This window comes from Centrocercus urophasianus, unplaced genomic scaffold, assembly GCF_019232065.1.
Source record: "Centrocercus urophasianus isolate 14NV4802_14NV808 unplaced genomic scaffold, USGS_Curo_1.0 seq_12, whole genome shotgun sequence".
NCBI classification, from domain to species: domain Eukaryota; kingdom Metazoa; phylum Chordata; class Aves; order Galliformes; family Phasianidae; genus Centrocercus; species Centrocercus urophasianus.
Window position 1 is genome coordinate 43,772,024 of NW_024884364.1, and position 12,490 is coordinate 43,784,513.

The 12,490-nt window shown below is 37.4% G+C and overlaps 1 protein-coding gene across 6 annotated transcripts in view; it reads right to left on the reverse strand.

The window, feature by feature from the left end:
• CDKL5 (cyclin dependent kinase like 5) overlaps positions 1-12,490 on the reverse strand; it is a 124,485-nt gene that overhangs the window by 49,046 nt on the left and 62,949 nt on the right. For all 6 annotated transcript variants that reach the window (XM_042811021.1, XM_042811024.1, XM_042811023.1 and 3 more), the window contains exons 4-5: positions 5,475-5,520; positions 2,697-2,833 (exon numbers count right to left, since the gene is read on the reverse strand). In XM_042811021.1, the coding sequence (XP_042666955.1) occupies positions 2,697-2,833; positions 5,475-5,520 (183 nt within the window). The remainder of the gene's footprint in view (positions 1-2,696; positions 2,834-5,474; positions 5,521-12,490) is intronic.

Sequence of the window (12,490 nt, forward strand, 5' to 3'; positions counted from 1 at the left end):
TCATTTCCATACAAAAAGTTGGTCCAGAAAGTTGCTCCAGCAGTTTACTGGGGTTGTGTGAAAAACTAATTAAGTACAACATTTTGTAAATGTCCTACTACACCTTAACATAGTGTTTTCTTAATGGTTAAGCTAGTTCTATGTCTTTCACATACTGGGCTGTGACTAATCACAGCCCATGCCTATACATGAATGGGTATACCTAAAGCAACACATTAGTGCTAATGAGGTAACAGAGGTAAAAATGCCTCAGGGGGACATCAATAGTAATCTATGGAATATCCTACAGATACACACCTGCTGTATAAACCTTAGATTATCTTAGTTACTGTAGTCCTATGTCCACATTAACTTTTTATGGATGTACTTAGCTAAAAATTAAATGGATTGTTTTAACTGGTGATGAACAGGAAAAACTGAAAGGATATTTAGATTTCCATTATCTCTGATTTTTTTCACAATTGCAAGTACAATGGAGTTTGTACTCTTAATTGAATGAATAATGGGCAGCAGCAGCCAACTTGAAAACAAAAGGAATCTTATTTACTGAATACTGAAATGGAAATAAGTACTTTGGCTATATCATCTTCCACAACTCATTGTATTAAGAATTTAAGCATTTGAACAGAGTTTTTCATCTAAAATAAATTTATCTCTGACAAATGTTTTCTACAGCCGTGTAATAACATTTGAGATTTTTCTTGGAAGATATTTTAATGAACATAAGTATAAGACAAAACAAGAGGAGACTTTGAAAATATTTGGAAGTATTTCTGAGTTTTGCAATCTATGAATAAATACTGGAACTTATGTGCTTCCAAGCAAGTTTCCTTAGAAATGCAGCAAAGATCTCAGAAAAGAAATTTTCTGTTAAGGAACTGTACTGATTTTAGTTAGATTCTCATCTACACAGTGGCCTGTAGTTCTGGATAAGTCAATCAAGAAATTAGTGTTATAAATATGAACGAAAACAGTAGCATCACCACAGTGAGACCCTACATGAAAACACTAAGGGAAATAGATAAAAAAGATTAGACTAAATGTGAATTTCAGTAATCTGGAACTGAGCATTGCAGGGCTAAGGTTCTGTAAATAATACATTTTTTAATCACCAGTTAAAACAAAAACAGGACTATTGTACCGGATTTTATTTAATTTATCTACTCTTGCTCATTTGAAAATACAGAAATCTTCCTGGTCCTTAGATTTGAACAACATACATTTAGGAGTGCCTGTGGAAATTACCTGACACATCTGAAAACGCAAAACATTCATGGACCTCAAAGTTGATATGAAAGATCACCTTTATAATGTGGAAATGGCAGTATAACAGAAATGACGTTAGGCACATGATGTCCGTCTTTATCATTATATTCCTTTACTCCAATTTGATAATGTTAGATATTGCAGCCTGGTGTATTTACCTCTATTAACATTTTTTGAAATATGCTCTTATTATGCATTTAGGTGTCTTTTATTGTTGTGTTCTTTCAATCCACTAGTAGTGTGAGCCTAGTTAATTCAACTACAGCACCAAATTAAATATATATACTAGTTGGTGAGTGATCAAACACATGCCACGTATCTGGATCACAAGGAATATGGATAAAACAAATCACTCTTTGGATGTCATGGCTAAATAAGATCTACCATGTCATGAATTGCTAATCTGGTGAAACACAAAACTGTCTTCTGCCTAGCTGTGGCCTAAAACAAGTCATCTCACGTTATACAATGAAGTTATACCACATAGTAAATTGTAAAGTATTTACAGGAAGGAACCATTTACACAAGACTGAAATGAACTGATTGAAAAGGAATAGCACTCAGCTATACTACAGAATCACACTGGCAGGATATTAAATGAAAATCTGGATCAAGGGAATGATACCTCCTGAAAGCTACATAAATACATACATTTAAGCCTGTGTTTACTTTTACTTTGTGTATCTAAATATACCATCAAATTATTTCCTTGATAGTTAAGATAGAAGGGTAAGGTCTACCACCATTGCAAAGCTTGCAAAACTAATGTAAGACCGATCTGTTCTAGGTTGTTTCTCCCTAGAAACAGACCAGGATGCTTGGCAATAGTAGGCCAATCCAAGAACATTTTGGGATCATTTCAAATGAGGTCAGGATTGGAAATAATTACAACGATCTTTGCCAAATCCCTCTAAGCAACTATTGATAGTGGACTTGTTACAGAAATATACAAACAGAAATTGTATTTTTAACAGGCAGAGATGGAGAAAGTTGCCACAGATTCCAAGGTCAAAATCCTATGATCTTGTTTTGAAAGACGATGTCTGAATTCATTACCCAACATAACACATGACAGTGAATCAACTTTACAATTAAAATGAAGTATTTGGATGAAACATTTTCTTCACATAAATAACTAAAATTCAGTATTCCAGCTTACGCAACTTGTTCATGTTTCTGTTCACATGTGGAATAACTTTTTGTTTTGAAGACTAACAAATGATGTAAATAATGTAAAAACAATAATAAAGTTATCAGTACTGTATTGTCACTGTGAATGCCTAATTACAACAATTCAGATTGTATCAGTTTTTCTGCTGTTCCACTCTACAGATGACAATAGTTTCATATTTAAAACTATAGTTGTTTTAAAGACTTTTCCATTAAGCTGATGATTTAATTGTGGTAAAGACAGTACAAACTCAACTCACTTTTTCCACATATTCAAAAACTAAGTATAATTTTCCTCTTCTTCTGAAGGCTTCCTTCAGCTCCACTATGTTCTCCTGTTTTAAAGTGCGAAGCATTTTAAGCTCTCGTAAAGTGGTTTCTTTGACTTCTTCATTTTCTAAAGTGCAAAAGTGAGAAAATTTATTAAAAAAAAGAGTAATAAAGTGTTATATTTCTTCTGATTAAAGTCTGTGTATCTGGGTAGTATGAAGACTTTTTTCCCCCCCTAAACACTGCAGGCTCTTTGTGTTGCCTGAATGTTTCTGCACCAGAAGAGAGGTACCTGATGACTGTTCAGTCATTATATAACCTCCATAGTACCTGCTTCATAACCACTGTGGTTTCAAGTGGAAGAAAAAGCTTTTTAATAAGAAGCAATAATTTGCATTTCTCTTTTTTCAAAGAGCACAATGTACATTCAAAAACATGCAAGTATAAGTACAGGTATATCTTCCACCTCATGTATACCTATCATGTGCATGAAGCCCTGGCAAGGTTATGCTTTCAGCAGAAACACTGGAATGATCATTTCTGAACAGCCTTGACTAGATCTGTTTGATTCCTAAGTGATTTTATTCTCTAAAATCGAAGAAAAATTAAGACAGAATAATAATTTTAAATGTCTGAACAAAGCTTTTAATGGAAATTCAGCAATGCAGACCACTATGGTAACCACAGAGGGCAGGCAGTAGAGAAAACACAGATACAACTGATCTATGCATCTTTGATTCAGAGGCAAGAAACTGAACTATTACTCTGATAATTTAGCTGCTAAAAAATGTTTTACTAAAGCTTTGTAGAGTGCTTATCATGTTTATCATTGAGGATAGCACCAACAAAACGTGAAATACAATAGAATGTATTAGCTTTTGTTCTTCATTTAGTCAAGTGACATCCATTAATGCAATTGCCCATGTACACTTAGAAGCCAGGTTTTTAATCTCTTAGTGATGTTATCCACAACAGAAGAATATTAAACGGGATATGATTGCATAAATTCAGAACTAAATCCCACCTGCATGTCACATACTCTAAAGACAGAGAAGTAAGAAACAAGGAAGAGAAATTGCTCTTCCAAAAAACAAAAGGCAAAAATGGTTTTGCAAAGGATAATATAACACAGGTCATTTCAATGCATACAATCATAATCAGAAAACAGAAAAAATCATGAATTGTAGCAAGTGGAGAGAAGGAAGTAAAACACTATCACCACAAATGTTTTTAGTAAAAATATGTATAATTTAGAGTCATCTGAATAATTTCATTTTAAAACTGAGTGTTCAGTGCTGGCTGGCATCAGCCTGATTGCATTATTTCTTCTATAACCATGCACTTTCTAGAGCATTATGTCAAACAGCAGTAATTCAGTGGAAAAAAAAAAAAAATGGCAATAGAAATAATTACTGTATATTCAGATTTGTAATGAACTACCATATTAGCAAGACAGATGCGAAATGGGCTGAATCTAATCCATCAAAGGAAGTTCTGTCACATTTCCAGAAACTCGTAAACATCTACAACTCTGAAAAGCAGTCATCAATCACATAAACCAATAGAAAGCAAAAGCTAATGGCAATGTTGCATTTTTTGTTTTCACTTGTATACTGTCTTATCCTGTTTGGGGCTTAATGCTGGAGACTCGTTGCCTTTGATATGTATTGAGTAGACATACTGAGGTCCAGCATGTGATTCCGAAGTACCTTCATGATCTGATCAAGACCACAACAACTAAATACTTATCAACATCTTTTAATAGGGATTTAAAACAGATTTCTGAACAGCAAGGCTAAAAGATCAGCTATATCCTCCAAGCATCTAGCAAAATAACTGCAATGAAAAACTAAAATACAGAGAAATCTGTAAAATACAGATAATCTGAAAATCTGAATTTGCTGTGTCCGACTCCGAAAATTACATCATAATTTTGTAACTAACAACAGCACCAGGGCCTTCCCCAATTCTATAATAATACCAAAAAAAGTGTAGTTCGCTAAAATGAAGTTGCTGCTACTTCTTTAAACATAAACATAATTAGACTGCTCAGCTTTCAGCTACAGCCTCAGTATATGGCAGATCACAGCTACATCATCACCTCAGACCTGGATTACTCTTCTATTAGTTCATACTTGGCCTCTCCTGCTGCTTGTCTCTCATGCGCCTGCAAGGAATTCAGGCTGTTGTGTGCAAGGCAGACAGTACACACAGGCTGCTGTGAAAGTGGAAAAGAAGCAAGTTCCCTTGTAGAAAGTGAAGCCTACTGAAGGGAGAGCAGAACTGCTGCCTCCTCACTTAGCCAGTTGGCTAAGTTGGTCCCCAACAGCTCCCCAGCTCCTCCACGCAACACAGAGCTTTTAAGTGACCTCTCTCTGCCTCCTTCATTTACCCCTTCAAGACCACTAACATTTCCTTTCACCTAAATCAGGAGTGATAAAGCTCAAGAACTCCACAGCTAGTGCTGCAAGAGAAGTTTTTGCTGTCATCTGATCACATCTAGTCTCCAAGTGATAGGTCATACCACCATGAATGGCACCACAATTCAAGCAATGTCAAGTGGGAAGAACCAAGGAGAAAAGATAGGTCTTCAGTTTGAATGCATAATGCAGTTCCTAAGCAGGTACGTAGTACCTTGAACATTTAGAGAGCTAATAAATCATAACCATTTTAAAACCATGTATTAATATATGAGCCTTCTTATTTTAACTGGAAAGATATTAGCATAGCAGTTGTTGACATGAAAGGCTGTGAGCAGAAAAGGTTACCTTCACTGTCTTTGAATTTCTTGATAGCCACAATTTCATGTGTCTCCTGTAAAACAAAAGAGAAGAAAATGAAATTAGCAAGATCTGGTTAGTCTTGTTTTCCTGCTGGTTTCCCTCTGCTCCCCAAGCATAAGAGGGAAAAAAGAAAAAAAAAGAAGAAAAAGAAAGCATCCTGGGAAACGTGACAACGGAAACCTTTGTTGATTTGGTAAATATCTCAGTGATCAAGCCAAATGCAATGCAAAATTCCATGCAGCAGACACGCTACACTTAGGAATTCCAGTACAAAAAAGAAAAAAATAGAAGTTAGATGTTAGAAATTCACCTTTAAATACCTTGTAGCAGGTATGAATTACATTTTCAAGAGGTGCTCCTGTGACTTTTGTCACTTAGTTATTCTGAAAGCTGAACAATTTTTATCTGTTCAAAGTATGAATGTGAGTGCCCATCCCTGTGAACTGAAATGAGTGCATCTATCAGTGGGCCAAAATGATTGTCTGTTCAAATGATCAGGCAGCACCTGAATTTTAGCTTTAAGGTCACAGAGTATGCGAATGTGAAAAGAGAGGCAATAGACTGCTTCAGTTATTTGATAAGTCAGATCTACATTACACATCTTTTCCAACTTATATCCCACTGTTAACAGCATACAGAGGCTGTACTGAAGACAAGGAGTGAAAAAGTTAAGCCCTTTTAGAATGTCTGACGACACACATGGTGAACAAAATAAACATCAATTTCATTTTTAATTTCAAGTTGTCACAACATATGAACCTGTAAAATACCAGATCTCATTTAAAATAACACCTGGAAAAACTATTGTAATTACCAGAGCATCTAGATGAAAATTAATACTAATCCACATTTAAACACCTTGGGGAAAAAAATGGGATTTACCCCTCTCTTAGCCTCAAATGAAAAGTACACTGATAGGAGGTGATCAGATCTCAGAGTTCTTCTGTTCTGCACCCAGAGATCTGGGTTTCCACATAGTGTTGTACTGCCTGATATTTCCTGCTACCAGAAACAAGCTAGAAGAGTTCCCTGATTTAGAAGCATTTTGTTTTACTTTATTTATAGGATACACATCCCTATTTTTCCATGGTGTCTACAAAATAAAGAAGACATGACATTGCTTTTCCAAAACAGTAAAGTGATGCATCTTTGCTATCTTCTAGAAAATCACTGATGTTAACAGTGGAAGTATTCAAGCCAAAAGATGCTGCTCAACATAACTGGACATCAGAACGAAAAACAGGCTTCTCTGGAAAAAGAAACATCCTACCTAACTACATGCTATTCTTGAAATATGACAGAAAAGAGTCTCCTAACAAGAAAAGCGTTTGTGCCTAATTTATCTCAAAGGTTTTTGTGACTGATTTTTTTTTCTTTTGTATATCAAGGAAAATTCTGACACAAAGCACAGTTACAAAAAAAAAAAGACCACTGAAAAACAGATAAGGTAACGTCCTTCACAAAGTGACACCACTCAGCTGTAATTCTATAACCTCACCCTAGACTGAATGTATCAGTTAAAATCAATGAACGTGAGAATAGACAGTGATAATACTGACTGCATGCTCTGGAGTAGCAGTACGTTACTGCTATTCCTCAACCAGTGCTGCAAGTGCATCGTATCAGGGCTTTATGCTGACATACCAAAGCAAATGGTGATGCAGAATGTTCTGTGATTGACTTATGGTTTCAGTCTGCACAGATATGAGGCTCCAAGACTAAAGTTTTGCTAGAAGTCAATCACATTCTCTTCTCATGAACACTATTTACATTTTGTAAAAACAATAGAGAAGCAAAAAACCCTGTGAACTGATTGGTGAACTGTCACCCAGTCATGACAACATTCAGTGTTACATAATCTTGTATACACCTAAAATACATTGGGAATTTCCCTCAAGAAGCACTGATCAGTTTTTATCTTTCTGCCATTCAACAAGACCTGGACAGGGTGGAAAGCTGGGCAGAGAGAAAAAACCTTATGAGGTTCAACAAGGGCAAGTGCAGAGTCCTACATCTGGAGAGGAATAACTGCACGTATCAGTACAGCTTAAGGGCTGAGCTGCTGGAAAGAAGCACTGCAGAGAAAGACCTGGGTGTCCCTGTAGACAGCAGGGTGACCATGAACCAGCAGTGTGGCCTTGTGGTCAAGAAGGCCAATGGTATCCTGGGGCGCATTAAAAAGAGTGCGGCCAGCAGAGGTTGAGGGAGGTGATCCTCCTGCTGTACTCTGCTGCCATGAAGTGACATGTGTAGTGCTGTGTCCAGTTCTGGGCTCCTCAGTTCAAGACAGAACTTCTGGAGACAGCCCAGTAGAGGGCCACAGAGATGATGAGGGGCCTGGAGCATCTCCTGTATGAGGAAAGACTGAGAGACCTGGGGCTGTTCAGCCTGAGGATGAGAAGGTTGAAAGATGGTATTATCAATGCTTATAAATACTGAAAGGGTGGGAGTCAAGCAGACAGGGCCAGGCTCTTGCCTGTGGAGCCCAATGACAGAACAAGGAGCAGTGGACACAAACTGGAATAAATGACATTCAATTTGAACACAAGGAAGAACTTCTTTACTGTGAGGGTGACAGTGCCCAGAGAGGTGGTGGAGTCTCCTTGTCTGGTGACATCCAAAACCCACCTGGATGTTTTCCCGTAACTTATTGTAGGGAACCAGCATTATTAGACTCAATGACTTTCAGAGATTCTTTCCAACCACTGGGGCTCCTCCTTGAGAAAATGTCTTTCTCCAATTTTTCAGTTTAAAAGGAAATTACATCCTAATCCAAAAGTATTTTTAGGAAGAGACAGATCTCTTGGTAAATAATGACAGAACAGTCTGTCTGAGCTTTCATAATACCTTTACTGAAAAATTGATTAGAATTTCTCCAACAGATACATATGAGAGTTTACTTGATAAGAAACACCTAGAATGATCACAAATCCATTTCATATCTTCTGAAAGCAAAGTATTATTTACTAACCAACCAAGTGCAGAAGAAGACTCGTAACAGAACAAGAATTTATAATAACATGCCCCTTTTGAAGAAAACGGCCACAATGACTCCTAAGTAGAAAAGAGGAAAGTGAGGAATAGAGGATACTTAAACCAGCCTGGATCCACTAGAAAACTTCAAAGTAGGGACAGTTACAAAAGCTCAGCTATTTCATTAAGGGAGCAAGCATAAAAAGAAAGACTGAAGCCTTTAGCTAGCAGTTTGTCAGAAAACAGTCTTAAATACGCACAAGGGTGGAAAGAGACTTCCTATTTCCTTAAATGCAAGCATATTGAAACAGTTTCTTTTGATTTCTGTATCTATGTTTTTCATAAGCAGTTACAAGAACAGTGTTCTCAGATTGGATATTATGAGTAAACGCTTGTGTTGCATTTAAGGAAATAATAAACAGCAACTATTTCTTACCCAAGAATAAGACAAATGTGTAAACTGAACAAGCAGCCCATATATAACCCATAGGCTTGTGGATCCCCTTGACCTGTCTCATACCTCTGAGGAATGCTGACAGATTTTATATTTTGCACTAGGTTGCGTTTCTATATTTTTTAAAATGTTGAAATCTTCTGATTTATGCTTCTTCCCTTTACTTTCCACAAAAGTCAGGACTAATCTCAGCCTTGCAGGCTCAGCAGAGGTGCATGAAGCCATTCAGATTAAAGATGCAGGCACAAATGAAGGAAGCCTGGGGAGTGGAGCTCTATCAACTGATGCCAGCCCCGTGCAAATTCTCCCCGCATTCTGCTGAATACTAGGATTTCATAAACATTAGGAATTAGCAGTTTCTTTAACCCAAGGTTATCATGTTAGAATGTTAAGAGTCCCACAGCTCTAAAATACTGCTTTGAAAATAACACTTGAAGTGTTTTCTGCTGACTACTAAACTGATGATAATGGTTAGCACTGAAACTTTCATTCTTCCAAATGGTTTTGGTATGGTTTTTCCAAACAAGAAAGTACATATTCATCCCCCCTCCCCCCCCCAAAAAATTGTACAAGAATGTAATGAAACAGATGTGAAAGACAGAACAGCCTTTAAATATTGTAAATACAGCTATTTGGGCTTTTCATGGAAAACCAGAGGCATTACCACCTCTGTTTTTGTTTTAAATAATCTGGGCTTCATTTCATCCTACTGTACTACTATAGTAACATTATAGTAACACAGTAAAATCAATCCCTATTATTTTAGAATTTGACACCAAAGTTTAATTTAAACCACAGATATAAAATGGAATTAAAAGAATCATGAAGTAGCTATAATATTTTCTGATACTGAAAAATCAGTACTCTTTTCAGTTTCAGATCACAATCCTCTTCCAATTCTATATCACTTATTTTCCTTACTTTCATTTAAACCTGAAAATTGGGAAAGAAAAATAAAGCTATTTAATAAATGGTACAATAGTGCATTGGACAGCTACCAGCATGCTTAGTTACTTTTTACAACTTAATTTGGATGCCTGACATACAAGTGACAATGAAGTAGAAAAAAACAGGAAGACAACTTGTGCTTTATGATACTGATGGTCCTTTTTTATGAGATTGCTGCTGCCATAGATGCAGAGACTAACAAGATGCACGTAGCTCAACTATTTTCCTAACTGTTTGTATTAATAATGTAACGCTCCTTCCCTGGGTACCCAAGATAGGTAAAGCTTATTGGGAAGTACTTCTGTGTTTTAAACACGCATCAATATTACAGCCTTATCTGACTCTTCCATTTTTTAATTTCAATTCTGAGCATCAAAACAGCACGATTTGCTAAACTTCAGAAAGCACAATCCAAACTTTAACTCAGAAATCTCAACTTTCGCAGCTGATACAATCTATTTTCTCCTGCCAGAAACCTTTAGCGCTTTTTTTTTTTTTCCCCTAATCTGGCACTTTGACAATTTGTTTTTGGCTAGACCTTGTTGTGACTATTCTTATCAACAGACAGGTGCTTTTTTTCTATAGTGTAAGAAAAAAAGAAGAATTAATCATAAAGTCCCTTCCCAAGTTGAAAGGGATGCACAAGGATCACGGAATCCAACCCCTGGCTCCACACAGCACCACCCAAAATCAAACCCAATATCTGAGAGCGTCGTCCAGACATTCCTTATAAACTCCGTGCCCACAGCCCTGTGCATCCCGTTCCCCGCCCAGCGCCCTGTGGTGCAGCCCCTTTCCCTGACCCCCAGCTGCCCTCCCCTGACGCAGCTCCACGCCGTTCCCTCGGGCCCTGTCGCTGTCACACAGAGCAGAGCTCAGCGCTGCCCCTCCGCTCCCTGTGAGGAGCTGCAGCCGCCGTCAGGCCTCCCCTCAGCTCCTCTGCTCTGCGCTGAGCAAACCTCAGCTCCTCCTCCTATGTGTTGACCTCTAAAAAATAAGCCCCACTTTAAACCTGGACAGACTTGTCAAGCAGGTTTCTTCGACCGAAACTCTTCAGTTGGAACTTGGTTTCAGATTAATACATCTAAATTCAGATATCTGCACGTGAGTTAGGAATTCCAGCTACTATTACAGTCAACAGAGCTGGAGATTCCTGAGCTACCATTAGCTCCAGAAATTACTGTGTTCCCCTAACAACAACATTTAAGATCCCCTAGATATCTGCAGCGCTCCCATGGTGTTTGCAGAAATGGCAGAGGATTTATAGAGATGCATACCTCCTCAACAGAAAGCAGAGCTACGGCACACTACCCCAGGTATCACCAGTAGCAGTAGAAGTTCACGTTTAGGCAGCTCAAGTACACCTTTCACCCCTCACATGAATATTAAACATCAGCATCAGAGCATCCCTTTTTTTTTTTTCTTCCTTTCTTTCCTTTTCAATTGTCTTTATCTCAGCCCACAAGATGCATGGATATCACATCTTGATTTTCCAGTCATGAGCAAAAACAGATTTTTAGAAACATTTCTGTGCTGCTGTTTTTGTTTTTAAACTAATTAAAAAAGAAATTAATTCACAATTGTCTCCATTTATTATTGTTATTCAAGTTTCAAATTGAAATCTGCTTCTTCCCATTCTGGGCACGCAAAGTAGTGTAACACTGTCTTGTCCATGCAATTTAATATGTAAAAAGTAAACGTTTTGCTTGGTAAGCTGGCCACAACTCACTGTATTTTTGGCAATGCAACAATTTGCCTACCGTAACTTTGAGTTTCCCATTCCAAGTCCTTCTCTTCATATTGAATCTCTTTTTTCCCCCAAGTAGCAATGAGGCTCAGAAATACGATTTTCATTTTTCAGAATTCCAGTAACAGTATTTAGACTGTTCCCAAGGGAAGGGATGGGATGATTGAACAGGAAACAGCACACTTGCATTTCATAGCCTCAGTTGCTTGGTTACTTTTTTGATTAAGATAACTATAATATGGAAGGGGGGGGGGGGGGGGCAATAATTCCCCCCCAACAATGTATTTTTGTTAATGCTGTAACATTTTTGCTCTTTCACGTTTTCCTTCCTTCCCTCAGACACATTTTTGCTGACAACCCTGTGCTCACAAAGCCATGTTCTAGGCTAACATTATAACAGGGAAGTTCTCTATAGGTGCCAGTTGCTTCTCTTTTTTTGTCATCAATTTTTAATTAGTTTTAGCATCTAATTTAGCATCTAATAGATAAGAATTATTTTCCCAACTTGCCACCAACCACTTCTCACTGCTGACACTACCAAACTGATGGATGTTCTACATAAATTAACACTCTTTCCTTCTTCCCTTTTGATTTAGTTGATTTTTTCTTATCTTAATGTTTGCTTCAGTCTATATACTGAAATAGGTTTTACTGGGCACCTTTACTTCTTCTCAAATTTTCTGCATTCAGGTTTGTAAAGAAAGGCAGACTTTTCTTCCTCAAGATCAGACAGACAGCACGTCCTTTAGCCAACAAATTCTTGTTTCTTAACAATACTGACATTTTGCTCTGCCAAGCATTTAAAACTGCATTCCTTTTAGAGACCGTCTCTTCGTTACAGAACAGTATCAAGGACTAAAATCCAGTTCAAACTTCTTC